Raw genomic sequence first — 26629 nt, 5'->3', positions numbered from 1 at the left:
CAAACCTGGGGCCTCCAGGTAAGAGGCAGGCATGCTAACCCTACTGTACGACAAGGAGCTGGCTGTAACTCCATACACCACCACTTCAGATTCTAGTGACGATGATGGGTGAGGGCACCTGAGTTAAATATTGCCCAGGGCACCATTAACCTGAGCCTGGACCATGTGTGTGATCTAGCTGCCATTTCCCTTTTCTCCAATCAGGATGTTTCCAATTTTTACGTTGTTTGGCCTCCTTTTGAAGTATGTGATTTGGATATGAGATTGTGCTCTCTGCAGAGCTCAACAAGTCTTTGACCATTCCTTCATATTTGTATGTTTATGTGGAGATTATATGTCAGTATTTTTTTTTTTACCTCTTCCTAGCTGATCATTGAAGTCCTGTAATACTATCTGAACATTGTTTTTATTTACTTGAATTACTGTGTGTTTGAGGAGATCCCAAAACTTTTCCACTTCTTTCCTGGTCTTTTCTCATTAGTAAGGAAATGGGCTTTTGTGAAGATATAATTCTCTTTTTTTTTAATAAGGATAAAGCTGTGATTCTTGTTGGGATGGCATGAAAAAATCAATTAAAGAATGTATTGCAGTATTATTATTATTGTTATTATTATTATTGTTATTGTTATTATTACAGTTCATAAAGGAACTTCCGTTTTAAATTACAGAGAGCAACAATGAACATTGTATTCCGTATGAGACGTTAAGGCTGGCGTGTCATATTTCAGGTTATATTTCAGTTTTAACACTGAAGATTACAAAAGTTTTTGCAAGAAGCGAGGACAATTTTGTGTAAATAATGTGTGTGTGTATATACACTAGAGTCCCGTTAATCCGAAAGTCCGGTTAATCCGAACTGAAATATTCCTTATTGAAATGAACGAACCTATTATAGAATGAAGATTTACTTGCATTTTATTAGTCATATTTTACTAGAATAACTTAATAAAACATAATTACACATCATAAACCATCAACCACTGGTCGTTTATCTTTACAAAGTCTGTTAGTTTCTTTTGCCGTAGTGATAGGAACCTACTCGAAGATGCAGTGTTAAACCAGCGTCTCATAAACATCACATCAGTGGGCGTAGCAGGGAAGTTTGCTCGACATAGCGTACGGCAAGTTTTACTCTTAAGGTGGCCACGGCATATGAATGTGACACTAGTTGTTCATTGTGGTCTTCTTCGTCGTTACCCTATTCCTCATCAACTCCAGATTCTACACCATAGCTACAATTTCTTGGTCTGTTTGTAATTGATGAGAGTCAGCTTCCATCCACTCGGTAATGTCATTTTCATTGTCGTTTTCTCCTCTACGGATTCTTAACTACCCTACTGTAATTTTATACAGTATTTTATTAATGTAACTGCTAAAGAATGGACATTTCAATTTACGGTATGTACTGTACTGTATTGTAGAAAATATTTTCCTCAGACGGTTGAGGCGCTGGCCTTCTGACCCCAACTTGGCAGGTTCGATCCTGGCTCAGTCCGGTGGTATTTGAAGGTGCTCAGATACGTCAGCCTCGTGTAAGTAGATTTACTGGCACGTAAAAGAACTCCTGCGGAAGAAAATCCCGGCACCTAGGCGTCTCTGGAAACCGTAAAAATAGTTAGCGGGACGTAAAAACAATAACATTATTATTAGAAAACATTTTCTGGTTAATCCGAAAATTTCGTAATCCGAACAGACTCCGGTCCCAATTAGTTCGGATTAACGAGACTCTACTGTATATATATATATCTTTCTTTTGTGTACCTCAAAGAGTCCTTAAAATGGCGTTGGGTTCTTCCATTTTTTTTTTTTTTTTTCAGTTTCTGAACAATGAGATTTGTAATCTACCATGTAATTTTATGGCTGATGAAGTCTCAAATAGAGACAAAACATGTCCCAAAATATATTTAATATGTTTTTATATTAAATAGTTTTCACTTGTAAAGTGATGTGTAATGATTGGGTGGTGGACCAAAACCTAACATTGTTTCTTAGTTTTAACTGTATCAATATGGATCTATGCGATGAAGTTCGTAAATTGTAATAAATTGTGATATGCTACACATCGGATGTATTCCGTCGGTCGGTAAGTAAATGGACATGCGGTTGACAATCTTCACATCCCCCTATGGATAAGCTTGTGCAAGAAGTACACGCTGCTGTTGGTTGTGTTCTTACTTATGATGAAGTCAGCGAGTCTGAATCCATTGTTATTATTGATCTTGTAAAACTGCTGCATGTAAGAGAAGTGTTCTATCTCCTTTTGACTGTGATGGATGACCTCACAAGGGCAACAAAAGGAGCATATGAATGTACAAAATTGAACATTGTGGTATATACTGATTATATTGTCATTTGGGGACGTGATGAGGGAGTTGTCTAAGATTAGCTTGATACCTACATTTAATGGGGAAGTTGAACAATAGGGAATAAGAATCAGTGTGGAGAAAAGTGTGATAATGGTGATCTCAGTATTCTATATTAATTTCTTATCCATATCAGACAAGTTTTTTTTCTGGTTTCAGCTTCATCTTCTCTGACTGAGGGCACTCTCGAATGGCAAGTTATAGAATGGGGAGAAATTAATATTTTGTGTGTAATTATGTGTAATATTATACTCCTTTCTGGCTTCTGTCTTTGAAGTACTCCCTTTCCAAATGATGCGTATGCCTTTCTCTGTTTAGATTGGTGATTGGCAACATCTCCAAATGGATTCCAATCGACACAAGAGAGGACGATGCCAGTCACAAGTGGATGGTGTATGTTCGTGGTCCGAAAGAAGTACCAGATGTATCAAGCTTTGTCTCTAAGGTCCGTTTCTTTCTTCATCCTAGTTACCGGCCGCATGATGTGGTTGACATAAGGTAAACATTTTTTCATTAATTGTGTGGAATTTGGACAAGTTAAAATGATCATATTCAGTGGAATTTTTTGTGAGGATGATCGTTGATATTTTACTTCATAGCAAATGGTCTTGTGCAATTTTCTCTGTACAATGTTATTTAATTCTCAAAGGTAATGCACTATATTTGGTGATTTCTTTATCTGTTAGTACTCCACCTTTCCACTTGGCCAGACGAGGCTGGGGTGAGTTTCCTGTTCGTGTTCAAATACACTTCGTGCACCCTCTGAACAAACCTGTGGACATCATCCATCAACTGAAACTTGATCAGACTCGAACTGGCCTTCAAACCTTAGGTGAGTAAGCATTATTTTGGGAATATGGTAAAACATACCAGCTAGTATGAAGACTTGCGCATGATGATAGTGATGATGATGTGCTGTGAAGTTGACGTCAACCCATAGCGACTGCACTGACAGAGTTCTTCCAGATGCTTCTACAGTAGAGGTCCACTATAGCAAGTACAGCATATAACGAGAACCCCGTTATAACGAAAGTTTTTGTCTGTCCTGTCAAAATTCCTATATTGAACTGTGTATTATCCTTCGGTTACAGCGAGAGCCCTATCACTGACACATCTGTTCTTATGAGCGATTAAGCAGGTGTGATTTTTTCTGTTACCAATATTTATGCACCCAGCTATGTGATCGATCATCTTCGGTAGTGTTTTCTTGCTGTGTGCACTTGTGAGCTCTCTCGTCAACATTTGAAGGTGGTGTTGGAGTCGATCGGAGTCGATTAGTAACACCCGTCAACTGCTGTTCCGTAAAGAAAATTAGAAATGAAAGAGGAGAACATGTTTTTGTAACAAATACGTAAATGAGTGGTCAATGGCAGTTGTTAAGTAAGGCTAAGGCTAAGTAAACGATTGCTTAATTTAAATACTCTGCACTGAAATTAAGTAAGAATGCAATACACCTCAAGATATGGCAGAGCGCATCACTGATTTCAGAGGTTAGTTTATATTTTCTCGCGTCTGGTTAAATTTTGGAGAGGCTATTCCCATGTAAATTTATAGCGAGAATGTTATAATTTCTCTACTGGCACATGGAATTTGTTTTCATGTTACATCTGGTACTGTTAATTTAGGTGATGCTGTTTGAATAAGAAAACTGAAACATTTGCCACAAAATGCGATCGATCATCGGTATAGGTTAGGTGATGCGTTTGAATAAGAAAACTGAAACATTTGCCACAAAATGTGATCGATCATCGGTACCATACCGTTTTCTTGCTATGAACACTTGCGAGCTATCTCGTCGACATTCAAACTCGATATCAGTGTCGATTAGTAATACCCGTTGACTGCTGTTCTCTAAAAGAGAATTCAAAATAAAAGAGGATAACATGTTTTTGTAATAAATCCGTAAATAACATGGCTGTTAGCAGTTGTTAACTCATTAGAAATAAAGGCTGAAGTAACGATTGATAATGTTAATGTTATATACAGTACTGAAATTAAGTAAGAATGTGATACACTTCAAGATATGGCTGAGTACATCAGTGATTTCAGAGGATAGTTTATAGTTTCTTGCGTCTAGTTAAATTTTGGAAAGGCTGTTCCCATGTAAATTTGTAGCGAGGAGGTTATTATTTCTCTACTGGCACTTGGAATATGTTTTCATGATACATCTGGTATGGTTAAGTTAGTTTAGGTGAGTCTGTTTGAATAAGAAAACTGAAACATTTGCCACGAAATGTGATCGATCATCTTTGGTATCATACAGTTTTCTCGCTGTGTACACATGTGAGCTCTCGCGTCGACACACAAAGGCAATGTCGGAGTCAGTTGGTAATACTCATTGACTGCTGTTCTCTAAAAAAACGATAATTCAAAATGAAAGAGGATAATGCGTTTTTGTAATAAATGTGTAAATAACATGGCCCATAGCAGTTGTTATCTTGTTAGAAATAAAGGCTGAAGTAAACGATTGTTTAACCCTCTTAGTGCCAGGCCCGGTTGCTCACAGTATGCCAAGAGTGCCAGACAGATTTAGAGAATTTTGCAGGTTCTCACTCTCTGGATTATATAGTTCACAAATATCATAATTATGACTTGAAATATTTATTAAATGTTACCAAGAAGACATTCTTACTGCTGAACTAAATTACAGCACTAAAATGCTCTTGGATATTTTGAAAAAAAAAAAATTTTCCAAACAATTTTGAAACACCAAAAATTTAAAATCAGAAACAAAACAGAAAAACAGAAAATTCAACTCAACGGTAAATATTGATGACTTCTTTGAAATGTCCTATTTTAGATGAATAAACATGTAAAGTTTTACATTTTTATCTTCAATAGTTTAAGAGTTATGTACAATGGCATCGTGATATACAATTGGCATGTTCAACAATGGGATCGAACCTGGCACATGGGTTGTAGTCACAGTGACCAGATGGTGATACATTATCATTGTTCACAAGATGAAAGAATCCCAAGATCAATTGGAATCTGTTTCATGAGAACATATTTCCAAACCACGGAATATAAGAAAATATGCTCGGTCTTGTAGTTATACCCATTTCCAACAAAACAGCAATGAAAGCCTTCATTTCAGTCAATGTAACCGGGCACCACTGCTGTGCTCTGGCATATGGTGACAAGACATGATTTCTCGTATCTGCTTGTATCTGTAGTTATGAGATTCAATAATTGAGCCGTGAAAAATAAAATAAAAATACGCTATAGGTTTGCGTCTGACGAAGGGGCGTGTCTCGGGCTAGGAGTATCATAATAATCAGGTTAGAGTTGGTATTTTGCATCCTGACCTAATTGAATTTCACGAAAAACAGGAAATTGTTGCTGTTGGATATTGTTACAGCCGTCATCATCATCAGTACTCTCACTCAGACGGTCATTACCACTTTCAATATTTACATTCGGACAATGAGCACGTGGTTGAGTGTTTACAGAAAACTCGCCGTTATCAGTCCCAATAACACTTTCACTTTACGCTTCCTCACTTGTTGGAAGAATGAATTCCTCATCAGAGTCTTCATCATCCTCTTCTTCACTAAAAAGTATTAAGATATACAGCCAGTTCGTCATCGTTAACAAAATAACTTCTCCCGCTAGTCGTCATTTTACTCACGCGGCATGGAGATCATACGTCGTAGATGAACACGGACTTTAGAAATTCAATGCATGATAGCGAATGAATTTACGCACTATCTAGCAGCGTAGTTAAAATCTAATGACAATTATCTATGGACTCGACACATAAGATGTTGCAATCTGATGGCCCAAGTTGTACTACTGCGTATAGAATTGCGCGCTATCCAAACAACGATATATCGTGGTTGGCACTTTACGCGTATATACGAAACAATGATATATCGTTGTCTGGCTCTCTACGGGTTAATGTTATAAATATTATAAGTAAGAATGTGATAAACCTCAAGATATGGTAGAGTACATCAGTGATTTCAGAGGATAGTTTATATTTTTTTGTGTCTAGTTATATTTCGGAAAGGGTGTTACCATGTAAATTTGTAGCGAGGAGGTTATCATTTCTCTACGTGTGCTTGAAATATGTTTTCATGATTTATATAGTACGGTTAAGTCAGGTTAGGTGACGCTGTTTGGAGAAGAAAACTGGAATGTTTGCTACGGAACTTCTGGAGTGATACTATAATATTTTCAGAATGAAACTAAACGTACACTTTCATGTAGTATCGGATTTCAAAAAATAACAAACAAGTAAACCGTAATGTGGATGTCATCCAAGAAAATGCAAGTTTTGAACAAACTGATTGCCATTTTATACCAATTTTAATGTGTATAATGTTTTTCCCGCCTTTACCGGAAAATCGGATATAACGACAATCCATTATAGCGAGTAAATTTTTCGCCGTTATGAATTCTCGCTATAACAGACTTCTTCTGTATTTTCAACCAGATGTTTCCAATCATGCTGTATTTTTATCTACTGTCGGATTTTTTATTATGGACATTTGAATTTAGTCTTTAATTACAGACAAATTGATAGGCTTTTGCAAAGTGAGTTATACCAATATTTTCCTTGTTTAATTCTGCATTAGGGTGTATAAGATAATTTGTTTTCAAAATTCATAAATTATTTTGTATTTGTAGTTGCAGTCAGTATTATCCAGGTTTTTGGCTTCTCTAGGAAGCGCTCATTTAGGAATACAGTAGAATCCCTATTTAGCATTTTTTTTACAGACACCTGATTTTTTAAAAACATTAAGTAGGGGTTTACCTTAAATTGAGGTTTCAGAAGAAAGTACACCTTTTACAGAAATGCAGAAATAATGTGTGATGGTAATCACCCAGTTACAGTAATAAAATGTGAAAATATCTACCCTAAACACTGTACTGTAGTTACAACTTTGTACTGTTTGTGCTTGTGTTTAACTGCCCATGCTATCTAAGCAAGAGATCTGTATTGAACCTTAACTAGCTTTGGCTCCGATTGTTCTTTGAAAAACAAGCAAGCAAGCTTGGGTACAGCCTAACAAATTTGTTCCTTTGCACTATCATCAGATTAACTGACCTATGCTCTTTGCGGAACCAAACTGAATAATTGCTGAAGCCACATACACAAGAAAATGTGGTTGCTAGGTGATGGATCGTAATCTCTTACATACATACATCATCATCACTGTTATGCCTTTTAGCCATTCAGTCCGCAGCCTCTGCGAATTAACTAAGTGCTTCCATAATCCTCTTTTGTAAACAGCTCTGTAGCTTCTTTTAGTTGCACACCTCTTAAAACTTGGTCTCCCTCTGCATCTCTTAGTTGGTTAAGAAAGTGTTTTCAATGTTATTTAGGAAAATGTTCGCTATTATTCCTGATGATGCTGAGCCCATTGTTAAACCTTCCTTTTGACAGTAGATTTTAATCAGGGTGAATGCAAAACACTTTGGTTTAAGGTTGTTCTTATAAGGTGGCTGTTGTTTGAGTAATCATTCCATAGACTAGTTTGATGCAGCCCTCCATGCCACCCTATCCTGTGCTAAACTCTTCAGTTCTGCATAACTGCTGCATCCCACATCTGCTTTAATCTGCTTGTCGTATTCATACCCTGGTCTACCCCTACCGTTCTTACCCCCCTACACTTCCCTCAAAAACCAACTGCACAAGTCCTGGATGTCTTAAGATGTGTCCTATCATTCTATCTCTTCTTGTTGTCAAATTTAGCCACAGTGATCTCCTCTCACTAATTCGATTCAGTATCTTTTCATTCGTGATTCGATCTATCTATCTCGCCTTCAGCATTCTTCTGTAACACCACATTTCAAAAGCTTCTATTCTCTTTCTTCCTGAGTCAGTCATCGTCCATGTTTCACTTCCATACATTGCCAGGCTCCAGACGGAAGTTTTCAAAAACATTTTTCTAATTCTTATATCAATATTCAAAGTGAGCAAATTTCTTTTCTTAAGAAAGGCCTTCCTTGCTTGTGCTAGTGTGCATTTTATGTCCTCCTTTCCTCTGCCATCGTTAGTTATTTTACTACCCAGGTAAACAAATCCGCAAAGATCCAAATTGCAAAATAATGGACCGCGTTTGGATGAAGATATCCTCAGACTCTCCAACAGTACTTCAATGTCGCAAGAGCCATAACTACTTACAACCTTGGTACTACGCAAACTTAGCGTTACTTTCTAGAGGTAAAACCAACATCTCAGTTCTGCCTGTTAGAATAAGCTTGGATAGACTGTCCAGTCTGTATAAACACCCATTGCCTGTATCTGCGGAAAAGAAAGCTAATCTGCTAGACATGTGTCGGTACATTCCTGAAAAATATCTAGGTTTTTATGAGAACCTAAAGAAAAAGTGAAGTGACAATGTAATGTTTATTCATCATTGCAAAACATTCTTGCAACAATATTGCTGGTGTTCAATACATACACACATACATACATACATACATACATACATATCCCACGTCGTTCCATCTATATGATGGGTCGGCGAATGAAGCCCCTCCACCACCTTCTGTCTTTGTACTTTTCTCCTTCTTCAGTGCTGTCCCAGTCCTCTCCTCATTGCTGAATGTCGTTTTTCACCATGTCTGTATATCTCATTTTGGCTGCCCTCTTGGTCTTGAAAATTTTAACTGCAGATCATACATTTTTCTGGCTATGCGATCAGGATCCATCCTTCGCATGCGACTATACCATTTGATTACATAAAATCAGCTTCATGGTCCGTATTGCACTTCAATAGATTCACAATTAAGTATTTAATTTATTTTCCTAGTCGACTAGGTGGAAAATAAATTAAATACTTAATTGTGAATATACCATTTGAGTCTACGCAGAGTTATGTTATCCTGCATTCTGCCAACCTAAGCCATGTCCCTGATGATCTCATTACAAATTTTATCTCGTCTTATTTTGCCAACCATCACTCGGACGAATCTCATTTCAGCTGCCTGAATCCTTGCTTCATCCTTTCTCCGCATGGTCCAGGTCTCAATCCCATATGTCAGAATTGGCATGTAATAAGTTAGATAAATTGCTCACTTGCATTTCAGTGGTACTTTGGGGTTCCAAATTAGGTCTCGGACAACTCTATAGAATGTTCCTCCAGCTTGAATCCTGCTGGTAAGTTCCTCTTCAGTGGAGCCTGTTGCTTATATCATGCTTCCTAGATATTTGAATTTGTTGGACATCTTGAGTTGTTTACCCTCTGTTTCAATGTAATCTTCAGGTTGACCATTTCTCTGCATAATCAAAACTTCACTTTTTTCCTGACTAAACCTTAGGCCGTACCCTTAAGCTGTTACTGTCCATACATTGATCTGATCCTGAAGTTCCTCCTTGGAATCTCCCCATAATCAAATGTCATCAGCACATAGCACGACTTTCATTTTGTTGTCACCAGCGTTTTGGCATACTTGTTGAGTCTCATTCATCACAGTAATGAAGAGAAGTGACAGAACTCCACCTTGTCTTAGGCCCGTAGTTATTCTAAAGGGTTCCGTCATTCCTGATGGTGTTTTGACGTGGCTATTGATGTCTTCATATAAATTCTCAATTCGTTTTGTTATGTCATTATTGATTCCACTGTTTCTCAGCACTTCCCAGACTTTGTTCCTGCTTACAGCATCAAAGGCCTTTTTGATATCCAGGAAGGCCAGCCAAAGGACCTTATTATGTTCATAATACTTCTCCCCTCCTCTGCGAACCATGTGACCTTGCCGCGGTGGGGAGGCTTGCGTGTCCCAATAATACAGATAGCCAAGCCGCAGGTGCACTCATATCGGATGGGTATCTGTTGAGAGACCAGACTAACTAATGGTTCATCGAAAGGGGGGTAGCAGCCTTTCGGTAGATGCAAGGGCGGCAGTCTAGATGATTGACTGATACGGCCTTGTAATAATACTCAACATGGCTTAGCTGTGTTGATACTGCTACACGGCTGAAAGCAACGGGAAACTACAGCCGTAACTACCTCCCGAGGATATGCAGCTCTCTCTGTATGAATGATGTACTGATGATGGCTTCCTCCCGGGTAAAATATTCCGGAGGTAAACTAGTCCCCCATTCGGATCTCCGGGTGGGGACTACACGAGAGGGGGCGATCATCAGGAAGATGGATACTGACGTTCTGCGAGTCGGAGCGTGGAATGTTAGAACTTCGAATCGTTGTGGTAGGTTAGAGAATCTGAAAAGGGAGATGGATAGGCTAAAGTTAGATGTAGTTAGTACAAGTGAAGTACGTTGGCAGGAAGAACAAGATTTTTGGTCAGGCGACTACCGAATTATCAACACAAAATCAAACAGGGGAAATGCAGGAGTTGGTTTAATAATGAATAAGAAAATAGGGCAGCGAGTAAGCTACTACGACCAACATAGTGAAAGAATTATTGTCGTCAAGATAGACACCAAACCAGTGCCCACCACAATAGTGCAGGTCTATATGCCTACTAGTTCAGCGGATGATGAAGAAATAGAAGATTTAATACAATATATAAAAGGTGACGAGAATCTAATTGTGATGGGAGACTGGAATGCAGTGGTAGGCCAAGGAAGAGAAGGTAGTACAGTAGGAGAATTTGGATTGGGACAAAGGAACGAAAGAGGAAGTCGGCTGGTTGAATTCTGCACTGATCATAATTTAGTCCTTGCCAATACTTGGTTCAACCACCACAAATGACGGCTGTATATGTGGACAAGACCTGGAGACACTGGAAGGTATCAAATAGACTTCATTATGATTAGGCAGAGATTCAGAAACCAGGTGTTGGATTGCAAAACTTTCCCAGGAGCAGACGTGGACTCTGACCACAACTTGTTGGTCATGAAATGCCATCTGAAGTTGAAGAAATTGAAGAAAGGAAAGATTGCAAAAAGATGGGATCTAGACAAGTTGAAAGAAAAGAGTGTGAGGGATTGTTTCAAGGAACATGTTGCTCAAGGACTAAATGAAAAGGCTGAAAGAAACACTATAGAGGAAGAGTGGAGAGTCATGAAAAATGAAGTCAGTAGGGCTGCTGAAGAAATGTTAGGAAGGAAGAAAAGATCAACTAAGAATCAGTGGATAACTCAGGAGATACTAGACCTGATTGATGAACGACGAAAATACAAGAATGCTAGAAATGAAGAGGGCAGAAAAGAATACAGGCGATTAAAGAATCAAGTGGATAGAAAGTGCAAGGTAGCTAAGGAAGAATGGCTGAAGGAGAAGTGCAAGGATGTCGAAGGCTGTATGGTCCTGGGAAAGGTAGATGCTGCATACAGGAAAATCAAGAAAACCTTTGGAGAAAGGAAATCTAGGTGTATGAATATTAAGAGCTCAGATGGAAAGCCACTTCTAGGGAATGAAGACAAAGCAGAAAGATGGCTGGAGCATATCCAACAGTTGTATCAAGGTAAAGATGTAGATAATTTGGTTCTGGAACATGAAGAGGCTGTTGATGCTGATGAAATGGGAGACCCAATTTTGAGGTCAGAGTTTGACAGAGCTGTGAGTGACCTAAATAAGAACAAGGCACCTGGAATTGATGACATTCCCTCTGAATTACTGTCTGCCTTAGGAGAAACCAGCATGGCAAGGTTATTTCATTTAGTGTGCAAGTTGTATCAGACAGGAGAAGTCCCATCTGATTTTTGGCAGAATGTTGTTATACCTATTCCCAAGAAAGCTGGTGCTGACAGGTGTGAAAACTACTGCACCATTAGTTTAGTATCTCATGCTTGCAAAATTTTAACACGTATTATTTACAGAACAATGGAAAAAAAAGTTGAAGCTGAGTTGGGAGAAGATCAATTTGGCTTCAGAAGAAATGTAGGAACACGTGAAGCAATCCTGACTTTACGTCTGATCTTAGAGGATCGAATCAAGAAGGACAAGCCCACGTACATGGCATTCGTAGATCTAGAAAAGGCATTCGATAATGTTGATTGGACCAAACTATTTATGATTCTGAAGATGATAGGGATCAGATACTGAGAACGAAGAATTATCTACAATCTGTATAAAAATCAATCTGCAGTAATAAGAATCGAGGGCTTTGAAAAAGAAGCAGCAATCCAGAAAGGAGTGAGGCAAGGCTGCAGTTTGTCCCCCTCTCCTTTTCATAGAACAGGCAGTAAAGGAAATCAAAGAGAAATTTGGAAAGGGAATCACAGTCCAAGGAGAGGAAATCAAAACCTTGAGATTTGCCGATGATATTGTTATTTTATCTGAGACTGCAGAAGATCTCGAGAAGTTGCTGAATGGTATGGATGAAGTCTTGGGTAAGGAGTACAAGATGAAAATAAATAAGTCCAAAACAAAAGTAATGGAGTGCGATGCAGGAAATATTACATTAGGAAATAGTCTTAAACGAAATAGATGAATATTGTTACTTGGGTAGTAAAATAACTAATGATGGCAGAAGTAAGGAGGACATAAAATGCAGACTAGCACAAGGAAGGAAGAGCTTTCTTAAGAAAAGAAATTTGCTCACTTCAAACATTGATATCGGAATTAGAAAGATGTTTTTGAAGACTTTCGTGTGGAGCGTGGCATTGTATGGAAGTGAAACATAGACGATAACTAGCTCGGAAAGAAAGAGAATAGAAGCTTTTGAAATATGGTGTTACAGAAGAATGCTGAAGGTGAGATGGATAGATCGAATCACGAATGAAGAGATACTGAATCGAATTGGTGAGAGGAGATCTATTTGGCTAAATTTGACGAGAAGAAGAGATAGAATGATAGGACACATCTTAAGACACCCAGGACTTGTTCAGTTGGTTTTTGAAGGAAGTGTAGGTGGTAAGAACGGTAGGGGTAGACCAAGGTATGAATATGACAAGCAGATTAGAGCAGATGTAGGATGCAGTAGTTACGTAGAAATGAAAAGGTTAGCATAGGATAGGGTGGCATGGAGAGATGCACCAAACCAGTCTATGGACTGATGACTCAAACAACAACAATACTTCTCCATTAGCTGACGCACTCCATATATTAGATCAATTGTCGATCTGCCTTTCCAGAATCCGTATTGTTCCTCTGATAACTTTAATTCTATCAATGGTCGTATTTTTCTTTCTAAAATCCTTTCATACAGCTTTTCCACTTGGGAGGTTAATGTAATTCCTCTGTAATAGGAACATTTCTTCCTGTCACCTTTCTTAAAGAATGTAATGATGATACCTTTTTTCCAACTGCTCGTATCTGTCTATCCTTCCATATCTTGTGAAAAAGTCTGTATATCCGCTGCTTTCCTGCATCACCCATAGACCTGATCATTTCACCACACACTTCATCAGTGCCTGGATATTTTCTGGTGTTCAGTGAATTCTGTTAAACAATGGGAAGCTCTAAGAATGGGTAATGCAAATTAGAAGTGTAGTTTCCGTTTCATTATTTTTATACCGAATAAAAACAATAATATTAATATTTTCAGTAGTCTAAATGTTGTAACTCACAAAAATGTACTACTTCTGTTACAGTTACAACCTTTTTGCACGGACGTCCAGCGATCATCTCTTGTATCTTGATTTTGAAGTCGCACATTGTCAAAGTTATTATGCATTAATAACTAGTGAACTCATTTAAACTAATTGTCAGTGGCAGAATAAACATTCACAAACAATTCACTTGTTTTGTTTGTTTTTCTTCTCTCCTGAAAAATTTGCATTTTGAGGGTTACATTTTTGCCGGCAGGTATTTAAGTAAGCACCTACACAGAGAGGTCTTATGGCGACTATAGAATACGACAGGTCTAGGAGTGAGAAGGAAATGACTGTGGCCTTAATTAATTTCACCTTATTAACTCCTCTGATTAGTTTGACGTCAGGAAGAGTATCTGGTCTTAAAAACTGGCTACAAAGCTTCATCTCACTTCATAGCTCACCCCGTAGAGAAACGTGGCTAGGGTCTGATGTATGGTTATTAAGCTTATACTTTATATTCATTTACAGTACAACCTACTTTTGTAGTATTTAGGGTAAAATTTCGTTTATTTTAAAATTAATTTTAAAACTAAGTTCCTATTCAGCACTTACCTCAGCTTTCTCTGGTTATTTAAATGTGTCTTTTAAATTCAGTTTACAGTACGGTAATCTGTTATTATTGCAAGAAATCAGCTTCATTTTCTGTATCAAATTCTATTACAAAGACTTATAACAATAAAAATCTTCCACCTTTTTAATACTTATATTTGCATTTTAGCAGATTAATTAATTACACACAGTACATGTTTCGTTCTTTTTCAGAACATCTTCAGCTGTTTATATAGCTTAGGTGATTCACTAAGTGTTTATCTTTAAGTACATTATAATCAGGTACCTTGTTCTTTTTAAATATTATGTAAATATGAATTGAATTAAAATGAATTAAAAACAATGTGGTGGTTAAATGGGTTGACAACAGCAAGGTATGAAACAATTTTTTATATACTAAGTTTCCTTGTGCAGAGATATTTTTCAACAAAAGGCAAATCCCCCATTTTATTTTATTTTATTTCATTTCATTTCAGAATATGGGGAAGCTCCTTTATTATTAGCAAACGGCAATGAGCTTCAAGGTTCCGTAAATAACCCAATTTCAAGATTATGTAAGTTCAAAAACAAATAGCAGCCGCCTTGGAGGGAGTGAAAGAAGTGACCTCTTAACATATTCAGAACAGTGTCAAAGAAAAGTCATACATTTTTAAAAAACTTTTTACTTGAAGACAAGCGAAATATTTTATTAAAAAAGTACTGGAAACTTTTTAACAACAACTGTTCAAATGAATAGAAATAGTTTTCATAATAGGCTAACTACAAGTATATCCATTCCATCTCATTTCACTTACCCATTTAACCACCACATTGTTTTTAATTCATTTTAATTCAGTTCGTATGTACGTAATATTTAAGAAGAACAAGGTACCTGATTATAATGTACTTAAAGATAAACACTTAATGAATCACCTAAGCTATATAAACAGCTGAAGATGTTCTAAAAAGAACAAAACATGCACTGTGTGTAATTAATTTGCTAAAATGCAAATATATCAAAAAGGTGGAAGATTTTTATTGTTATAAGTGTAATCTGTTATTATGTAGGGTATTTTAAAAAAAGTTTTGCTCCTTTTTAAAGTGATTGTCTTAATATATTTCTCCGTGGACATCAGTTGTACAATGGAGATGCTACTACGTAAGAGGAAATTACGAAGCTTAACTTAGCCTACCTTGAATAGGTTACAGATAGGAACTGTATAACCATGTATGCAGTGGCTGGTAAATAACTTAACAATTGTCTTTAACCAGTACGCGTTTGGGGCTTGTTTCGATCACAGGAGATGCTCAGTTACTGGAATAACAGCGGCTCGGCAATACTCATGTGTACTCGGTTAACGAGGCCAGGGCACGGCTCTAGTTGTTACCAGTATTTTACTGATCAGTATTACAGTACAGTATCCAGTTACTGAAGAACAGTGGCTTGATAATACTCGTGTGTACTCGGCTAACCAGACAGCGCATGGTCGTACACACTACCAGTAACTGCTTCGAGTAATCGGTATTTACTAACCAGTATTGGCTCGTAAACACATATTTTTAGCATTACAGGAATTATGAAGAGGGAAAAACCATGCAGCCTTACTTGCTACCAGTAATCACTTCAGTAACCAGTATTTACGTAAGTTTCTTCAGCTTGTACTTAACATTATTTTTGACTTACGATAGATTAATTTTTTGTTGTTATTTCTTTTTCATGTTCCTGTTGAACACTTGTCGTGGCTTTTCTATAAAGTTATTTAAGCAAGGAATTTAAATTCATTTTCAGTATTCTTGTGTTATTTGGAGATAATTTTTTCTTTTTTTATAACTGGTCGATTTCATGTATTTTTCCATGCGAGAAGTATCTGTTGGTAGAGTGGTATTTATATAAAAGGCAATTATGACTACTGGGTGAATTGGCCATGCAATTAGGGACGCACAGCCTTGAGATTGCATCCAGCAGATAGTGGGTTCGAACCCCACTGTCGGTGGCCCTGAAGATAGTATTCCACGGTTTCCTGTTTTCACACCAGGCAAATGAATAGGCCATGCCTTAATCAAGGCCACGGCTGCTTTCTTCCCAGTCCTAGCCCTTTCCTACCCCGTAATTGCCATGAGATATATCTGTGTCATGCGAATAAACCAAATTGTAAAATTGCAATTATGACTCTTAACTTAGGCTTCTTGCGTCAACCTTGCAGTAGGTACATGTACTATACCCTATCTCAAACAACCTGGGAGATAATGTAAGTACCTAAAACCTGTGGTAAACGCGGTGGTACTGTCTTTCTTTTGATAAAATATTTAAAATACTTTACATGTGTTAAGTAATTACATGTGTTAAGTAATGTTATTACTGCGTAAAAGTTATGTATGTCATCTAAATCCGTTTATGTTCACTTTTCACTTTTAAAAAGCTGTGTAGTTTCAGTTCTGATACTTGTGCATGTAAGTACATTTTAAGAGGGGTGAAGTTTGAGCAGCGGAACAGCCATTGCAGTATTCAGTATCGGCTCATTTAGCTAACATACAGTCTGTGTTTACTGCTGTGTTCCAGGTGTTATTAGCACGCTAGTGACTTAGCATATTATTGCAATTTTCTACTAAATATCATTATTAATTAAGTTGGTAGTCAATCTGTCCTTGGTGTTCAGCATTTAGTTAAGTGTTTTAATTTACGCTTACATAACCTTTGTTAAAGTTCCGTGTGAAGTGAAGATGGGAAATAGTTTTGTGGCGAAGACGTTATTTGCATCAGATAAGAAAGTTTCAGGAGGAGTTTCGTAGAGCAACCGACGCGAAATCGGGAGGTTGTGGGTTTGGATCCCACTGGTGTCTGGTTGGCCATTTTTGTTCTGTACTTAACATCTCTTCAACACGTACTAAATGTACGTAACACGACCTAATAGGTTGAAAGTCGGTTTTGATTACAATGCGGTCGTGAAAATTCAATATTCATTGACTTGGCCCTCAACGGGGAACTTAAACGCATTCTACAGTGTAATGGTAGTAGTACCAGACCTGTAACTCATATCCTTTCCAACAGAACAAAGATGGCCTAGGCCACCATAGCTCAATTGGTAGAGCAGCCGACGCGAAATCGGGAGGTTGTGGGTTTGGATCCCACTGGTGTCTGGTTGGCCATTTTTGTTCTGTACTTAACATCTCTTCAACACGTACTAAATGTACGTAACACGACCTAATAGGTTGAAAGTTGGTTTTGATTACAATGCAGTCGTGAAAATTCAATATTCATTGACTTGGCCCTCAACGGGGAACTTAAACGCATTCTACAGTGTAATGGTAGTAGTACCAGACTTGTAGCTCAGATCCTTTCCAACAGAACAAAGATGGCCTAGGCCACCATAGCTCAATGGTAGAGCAACCGACGCGAAATCGGGAGGTTGTGGGTTCGGATCCCACTGGTGTCTGGTTGGCCATTTTTGTTCTGTACTTAACATCTCTTCAACACGTACTAAATGTACGTAACAGGACCTAATAGGTTGAAAGTCGGTTTCGATTACAATGCGGTCGTGAAAATTCAATATTCAAGACCAGTTTATTACTTGGATGAGACGTGGGTGATAAAACTATGAATCCAGTAAGGTCGCATTCTTGAAGGGATTATCAAGTGGCTTAAAGAATCCTTGAGGAAGGGGAAACGCTTAATAATTATGCATATCGGCAATGAGAAAGGTTTTGTGGAAGGAGGGTTACTGTGTTTTGAATCTAACTCTGTGAAAGACTATCATGAGGAAATGAATGGAGATGTATTCGAAGAATGGTTTGTGATTGTTCTTACTCGTCATGAAGCCAGTGCGGTAATTGTTATGGGCCATGCGTCTTACCATTCAGGTAGAATTGAGAAACTGCCGAATCAATCATGGAGAAAAGGAGATATAATTAAGCTTCTGGATGGGAAGGGAATCCCTTACGAACCGAACAGTGTTAAGTTGGAACTTCTTAATATCATCCCACAGCATATTAAGGACTCTTGTGGTGCTTATAGAGTAGATGATGTCATATTGCAATCGGGAAGGCAAGTTTCAAGGTTACCTCCGTACTATTGTTCTTTAAATCCAATTGAAAGTGTGTGGAGACAAGTTAAGGGCCATGTGGCGAGGAAATACAACTTTCACCCTTGCGGAAGTAAGAAAACTGCTGAAGCAAGGGATTGAACTAGTGACCCCTCAATGTTGCAAAATGTATGTAAAACAGGTCATTGAGACGGAAGAAAAACAAATGTGGGATATAGACCAGTTAGTAGACAATGCCATTGAACGGATAGTGATAAATGTGAACGACTCTGACAGTGAGTAGAATAATAACAGTAAGTTATTTATTAAATTGACCACCTAATCAATACAATAAGTCATTGTCTTGGATGATTTACATTGATCTATTAACTAAAAATGGTATATGTTTCACCTAGTATGAAGGCATCATCAGCCATAGTGTTAACCTCGGAATAAAGCACTTGAAATAACATATGATAAGATGAAATTGATTTAAAAAGTCTTGAAGAGACTTAAACTAAAATTAACATTCAAAATAACAATGTTCGTTAAAAAAAATAATTATTTTTTATTTTTTACAATGTGAAGAATTATAAAGGTGAAATTATTAAAATTATTGACATAAAAGTTGCTATTACAAGTAAAATGGACAAAGCAACAGACTGTGTTGAACAAGTAGTAAGATTGCTAAAAATTAAGTTGACTGATTGGCAGTTACAATTAGATTCTGACGAGAATGACGATCAGTCATATTTAATCAAAAAGTAATATTGAGGAAATAATGTTGAAGGTTGGTCAGGAGATCACTATATTCCTTTTCAGGAGACAAAAGATGAAAGTCATAGGCATATGGCAGAAATGTAGAACACATTGATGAGAAGATAAAAAAGTTGTAGATTAAAGATTGAAGAACAGTGTTAAAATTGGACCTCTGTGGACCATCTCAATTTGAAGCGATATTAAAATCTTGTGAAGAATATGAGTTTATTGACAGATGAATCATTTGACAAGGTGAAGGTGGTGTGTACGTTATGAATCAAGTGTATTGACAGCTGCAACACTCGTAGTAAGAAGTCTACAGTTGTCAGTACAACACCTTGTCAAATAATTCATCTGTCAATAAACTCATATTCTTCACAAGATTTTAACATCACTTCAAATTGAAATGATGCACAGACGTCCAATTTTAACACTGTTCTTCAATAATCAACAACTTTTTATCTTCTCATCAATGTGTTCTACATTTCTGCCATATGCCTATGACTTTCGTCTTTTGTCTCCTGAAAAGGAATATAGTGATCTCCTGACCAACCTTCAACATTATTTCCTCAATATTACTTTTTGATTAAATATGACTGATCGTCATTCTCGTCAGAATCTAATTGTAACCGCCAATCAGTCAACTTAATTTTTAGCAATCTTACTACTTGTTCATCACAGTCTGTTGCTTTGTCCATTTTACTTGTAATAGCAACTTTTTTGTCAATAATTTTAATTTCACCTTTATAATTCTTCACATTGTAAAAAATAAAAAATAAATTTTTTTAAAACGAACATTGTTATTTTGAATGTTATAGTTTAAGTCTCTTCAAGACATTTTAAATCAATTTCGTGCTTATTTTTATTCCGAGGTTAACACTATGGCTGATGATGCCTTCATACTAGGCGAAACATGTACCATTTTTAGTTAATATATCAATGTAAATCATCCAAGGCAATGACTTATTGTATTGATTAGGTGGTCAATTTAATAAATAATTTACTGTTATTATTCCAATCGAATATCATCAATACTGATCAAAATGATTTTTATTACATGTAATCCGACAGTGATGACGACGATGATAAAGATGTTAATTCCCTTAGGGAACCTGAAATATTTGTTCTGAATGAGTAAATTTATAATACCTATATATTTGGTCCTTTATTGGACATTATAAATTTTCCAGCTAACTCATTCCTGGTTGCCAGCGTTTCATCCCGGTGTGGATATGGAGGGGATTGAGTAACATTTCTTCTGCAGGCGACATTGGTGAACCGTATTGAATATCATCGTGATTCATTCTGGTGATAGTATAAATGTTGTATTTGTCTTATAACATGTTAGTCACAGATTATTTGAACTAGTTATCGATCTTGCGGTTTCTTGACTGATATTTTTATCCGACTAGTACTGCCGGACTTGTTATTCTTATCTCCCAGCTAATTTAAGATAGGGTACTTCCCTACTCCCCTGGCGCTGTCTGCTCCGAAGGGCCTTTGGCCTACTAAAAGCGACCACTCTTTACCCCAAATACCTGCAGATAATGATGCAATGCCTGATTAGTGCGACGAATTCTCTCGGCCGTTATTTTCGACTTTCTTGACCGAGGCCTGGCTGGCACTATACTTCCCTATTACAGTGAATATTAGATACCTACCTTTATTAACGGACCGCTCTTGTAAAAGAGGTTATTCTTAACCGCTAACATTGAAGGGTAGTTTTGGGTAACTGCTAAGCCGATCTTTAGCAAAGAGTATGAGTGGGAATTGTGGGGAGGGTGAGAGCTTGCTTGTGCATGTAGTGAGGAATCAATATGGAAGATTGTCGATTGCATTCGATATAAACGCTGGAGTAGAGTTGAATACAGTATTTGGTACAGTGTATGAATATTGATAACAGAAAAACTAACATGCCTGAATTTGCACGTAATAACGGATGAATCAGTAAAAGGGTTCTCATTTTAACCGAAGGATATTGCACAGATAAATATAGGAGATTTTGAAGGGTATAATAATATTGTCATTAAAACGGGGATAATATATAAGTAATAATAATAATAATGTAAATGTTTCCACCTTTTCAATACAGTATATTCACAAAATTACAAAATTATACGGTACTAGTTTCGACCCATCCAGGGGTCATCATCAGCCGTATTGGAGCATTATTTTAAAGAATAACAAGTGAAATGAGATGTTATGGTAATAGTTAATTATACAAGGAATATACATACTAAGAGGTTTTTAACAAAGAATAAAGTATAAATGGGGTGTATGTATATTCCTTGTATTATTAACTATTACCATAACATCTCATTTCACTTGTTATTCTTTAAAATAATGCTCCAATACGGCTGATGATGACCCCTGGATGGGTCGAAACTAGTACCGTATAATTTTGTAATTTTGTGAATATATTGTATTGAAAAGGTGGAAACATTTACATTATTATTATTATTACTTATATATTATTCTCAGTTCAATACGGACCAAAAACATGAAATTCATAACCATCAATTAAAACGGGGTTCTCTTCTACTGTAGCACAACGGTCACGGTCAGATGTGTATCTGAGTCTGACATCTCACGTTAGCCCTAAGTGCCTGTGTTTTAAATTCCTCTTCTCTGCCTTGAATCATTTTTAGCAAGGTTATGAAGTATTTTTGATAGGTTCTTAATGCTCATAACCATAACGAATAGAAATAAATACTTGAGAATTTTAACAATTCCTTATGCTAAATGCGGCTTTTGTGCTAATGTGAATTACATTAAATCGAATATAAATTGCTTTGCTCTTATGGAATAATTTTTGGGACTTGAAATTTCTTCCATTACATGCAGATTTACGTTCAATTGCGGTCACGCAAAATCAGGGTTTTACTGTATATACATGGAAAATTACTTGCGTGATGGTAATTTAATTTTGATATGTTGTAACCACATGTATTTGTAGTGTAATACTCAAGTTACAATTTTTTCAACCACCATAATAAAAAAGCTCTTATAATTTTTCTAAAGCAACTCTTTCTCTGTTGTATACGAGAAACACAATATACATAACACAACTTAAAAGTTTATTTTCTTGCAATCTTTCGTACAATACACAAAATAAAGGAAATTGAGGCTTGCTTCTTATCGTGGTGAACACACTAAATAATATCGTGAGTAAGTTTACTGTTTGCAGAAGACGTATTTACATTTATACAACTTTGGTCCTATATGTGCAATTAGGTGTATACTGACGAGGTAGAGTGCCACTAATAGGTGAAAGTCTCTGATAACTGATGGCTATCTAATGTTTGGAAGTCTGGCTTGAACTTAATGCAAAGTTCTTTCTAGCAGAATGCTAGGATGGTGTAGGCTAAGTTATAAGGAAGGCGGGAATCTTGAGGCGGTACCAGAGGTGAGACCTCTCGATTAGAGTTCAGTTCGCCTATTCAGACCACATTTTCAAGAAGGATACCTCCGTGTCTGACTTATGGCATAGAGCTGATTGCTGGACACAGCTGACTGCCTACAGCAGCGGAATCGTCGCTCCAATTTATACTGGCTGGCTGACGTCACAAGTCATGGGTCAGTGCTCAGCTGGACACACTTGTACATTCCAGGTGGTTCGATGCAAGAGCGGGTTGCGTAGCTGCAAGGTGGAGGACACTAAAACACCCTCCCCTCCTAACTGCGCCAGTAAGGCATGAAACGGCGACGGCGCTGGTGGCGGCAGCGATGCTGGATGGGAGAGTCGACCGTGTTGGTTGTGGTTTCCGTAGTCTGGTCCGGGTGGTGGAGTGTAGAGTCATCCTGAAAAAGAACCCATCATGAATAAATGGTCCAGAGCTCTTTCTGCGATGGATTTTTTTTAGGGGAGACAAGGGAATCAACATCAGATGATGGATGATAGCGAAGGCGGATCTGGTCCTGGTGACGATAGATGCGTTTCTTGGCGGTCTGGACATCGTAGAGACGATTTCCCAAGGTACGGCAGATGACACCAGGGATCCAGGGAGGATTGGGCTTGAAAGACTGGACATATACTTTGTCGGAGGCGTGGAACTTGGGTTGCGAGCGATGCGGCTGGGGAGGAAGAGGCTGCAACAAAGAAAGAAACGTTTGATGAGGGCGTCCATGTAGCTTATGTGCTGGAGTAAGGTTGTCTGTACCAGGCATAGTCCTGTATCTTCCTAGAAATTGTAATAAGGCTTGGTCCTTGTGTAAACCTGAAGACACAGCTTTCTTCATGTTCTTCTTGTAAGTCTGAACAAAACGTTCAGCTTCACCATTTGATTGTGGATTAAAAGGAGGTGCCAAAATGTGCCTATTGCCATTATTGGTACAAAAGTCCTGGAATTTAACATCAGTGAATTGAGGTCCATTGTCGGAAATTAAGGTTTGGGGTAAACCTTCAGTAGTGAAAATATTCTGGAGTGCTCGAAGCTTCTGTAGTTGTAGAATGCATTTCCACGATGTAAGGAAAATTGGATAGTGAGTCTATCACGATGAGCCACATAGAGTTGAGAAAGGGTCCAGCAAAGTCGATGTGTACACGTTCGCATGGAGAACTAGCTGGGGGCCGTGGAGCGAGGTCAGACGTAGGTGCATTCTGGTGTGCTTGACATGGTTCACAGTGGCGGATGAGCTTCTCAATGTCAGCGTCAATACCAGGCCAATAAAAGTGTTGACGGGCGAGTTGCTTGGTGCGTGATATTCCCCAATGACCTTCATGAAACAAGTGGAGAATTTGCTTCCGAAGGCTAAGTGGGATTACCACTCGGAATAGTGTGCCTGTTTCTAAGAGGATCACTCCTGCACGTAGTGTGAGACGATGTTGAAGACGATGATAAGGTGCAAGGCTAGAAGGAAATTTGTATTGAAGCGGCCAACTATTGCGGATGTAAGTACGAATGGTAGCTAGTGTACTATCCTTATCTGTTGCTTTGGTGATGCAAGTGGTGTCAATAGGAAAACTGGAGAAAGTTTCTTTAAGTTCAATGTGTAACTGAAGACATTCAGTTTCTTGAGCATCAAAAGTAGTATCAGGACCAGTAGGTAGGCGAGAGAGAGTATCAGCATTACAATGCTGGGATGTGCTACGATATGCAATCTGATAGGAGTAGTCGGAGATAAATATTGACCATCTCTGAAGTTTCCGTAGGGAATGTTCAGGTATCTTATTACCAGGATGAAATAAGTGAACAAGAGGCTTGTGATCCGTGATGATGAGGAAATGGTTACTGTTACGGACTTCTCCGTGGTAGTTAGAGGTGAAAGAAGGTGCTGGGATGAACAGGTCTCAACTTACGAAATTAAAGTTAATTTAAAATTCAACAAGGTTATATTTCCTTTTCGAGATCAAGAAATAACAAGTACAACAGGAACTTAGTTATATAGCAACAAAATAAGAATGTACAATTACAGTTTATTAATGTATTTTGGGCTTCGAATTCCAGAAACACAATCCCTGAGCAATGAGCCCAACTTTACTTATACACAAGGTTTAACAAAGGGGCAGAAAACCCCAATCTTGCCCAGGAGCACTCGCTCCCTATTACTCAGTAAAGCCTGCTCGGGGCACACAGAACCCAAATTTCAGAAAGAGCAACCCGCTCTCAAAGTTCAAGCCTATCAAAGGCCACACCAAACTCCACCTTCAAGCTGTCATCCAAGCACATGAAAACAGGGGTAAAATACCCAACCTACTGAGGCCTATAAAGAAACAGGACAATTACATGGCCCCCAAAATACCAACTTGAGAGGAGGCGTAACTGCACTCCTAATACACTTCTTTAAAACCTATTTGGCACTAGGCCACTTATGCAAGGGCTAATCCCATACTATGGAGGTGACACGATTGAAAAATGTTATGACATTACGAGTAGAAGGGAAACTGTTAAAAAAATGTAGTCACCTCAAAACAAAATGAAAGGGAGCTCGAGAGGGTTAGGCACTCTCTATCCCAATTTGTAGTTAAAGAAACAGAATTTATACCAAGTTTCTTTTACATTTTACGTATAGGTTACATGAGGAAAGTTTCGAACCCGCCCCGAGGGTTAAACTGCTGAGCTAGCGAGAAAATAAGTTATTAAACGGCCATTACCTGATGGTTGAACTGCTGCCCGAAGAAAGAGGCGCTTCCCGCCCCCTGCTACATAATCACACAAAGAAAGATGTTACTGAAGTGGCGAGGAGACTGGAAAATCAGCAGTTTATATACCCTCGCGGAAGATTCGAGACGTTTCATGAATGATTACACCCGCCCACAAGCTTTTTATTGGACGACCAAAAGATTACATGTCAAAACTGGAGAAGAAAACCAGGATTGGTGGAAAATTAATTACAGAAATTTGCGATTGGCCAATTTCAAAACTGGCGGAAAGAAAGGATTAACATTGCCAACTTAAACAATGGCTGAAAGAAATTTAATAAAGATCAAACTTATAAATACTAAATTTCTTCAAAAAAACGTTCCTTCACTTCGCACTAGGGTGCACAATTGTAGTTCTTAAGAGGTGCCATCTAGAAGAGAATGTTCACACTTCTTACTACAGAGCAAACAAATACACATCGAAACTGACATAGTTCAGAACACTTCAAAATTTACCGTAGAGACATCTTCTGAGAACTCAGAGAATTAAAGTGAAAGTTAAAGTTCCGGCTTCCTCCAGTAGAGGAGTTTCGACTGGCGCAATGTTTGAATTAGCGGAGCGGAGGTGTACCGCCCGGTACAGTTACCATACAGATATTCATTGAAGCGGCAAATGCCAAAGATAATAGCTAACACTTCTTTCTCTATCTGAGAGTAGTGATGTTGGTGTTTGCTTGGAAGTGAAGGCAATAGGACGCTCTTGTCCGTGGCTATCCTTCTGCGAGAGAACTGTGCCGAGGCCATATTCTAATGCATTAATGGCAAGGGTGATAAACTTACCGGGCTGAAAATGCGTAAGCTTGACGGCTTGAACAAGGGGTTTGTTGATGGACTGCCAGGCATGATGACATTGCGGAGACCAATGAAATTTAGCACCTTTCTTGCATAGGGTTTTCAGAGGAGCTGCTACCGAAGCAAAGCGCGGAATGAACTTGCTATAGTAGTTAGCTTTTCCGATGAAGGATTGCAGTTGTTTGATATTCTGCGGTGCGGGCATGTTGATAATGGCAGAGACGTTCTGTTCACTGGGCTGGATGCCATGTTTATCAATGATATGTCCCAGGTACTGAACTTGCGGTTGAAAGAAGGTGCATTTAGCAAGATTAGCGTGCAGGCCATTTTCTTTCAGTTTCAAGAGAAACAGGCGTAGATTATGCAGATGAATCTGATGATCTTTTCCCGTGACAATGATGTCAAGATAATTAGCACAACCAGGAATGGAGGCTGTAAGTTGCTCTAAATATCGCTGGAAATTTGCAGCGGAGGAAGATACATCAAAGGGTAGGCGCTGTAGCTGTAGAAGACCAAGAGGTGTATTCATTGTGAGGTATTGTTTAGACTCATCATCTAAGAGTAGCTGGAG

General features: G+C 38.0%; 1 protein-coding gene across 5 annotated transcripts in view; it reads left to right on the top strand.

The window, feature by feature from the left end:
- D12 (YEATS domain containing 2 homolog D12) overlaps positions 1-26629 on the top strand; it is a 278841-nt gene that overhangs the window by 82657 nt on the left and 169555 nt on the right. For all 5 annotated transcript variants that reach the window (XM_067148415.2, XM_067148416.2, XM_067148417.2 and 2 more), the window contains 2 exons: positions 2682-2861; positions 3050-3195. In XM_067148415.2, coding sequence (XP_067004516.2) covers positions 2682-2861; positions 3050-3195 — 326 coding nt within the window. The remainder of the gene's footprint in view (positions 1-2681; positions 2862-3049; positions 3196-26629) is intronic.

The sequence above is a fragment of the Anabrus simplex genome, chromosome 5 (genome assembly GCF_040414725.1).
Source record: "Anabrus simplex isolate iqAnaSimp1 chromosome 5, ASM4041472v1, whole genome shotgun sequence".
NCBI lineage: Eukaryota > Metazoa > Arthropoda > Insecta > Orthoptera > Tettigoniidae > Anabrus > Anabrus simplex.
This window is presented reverse-complemented; position numbering and strand designations above follow the sequence as displayed.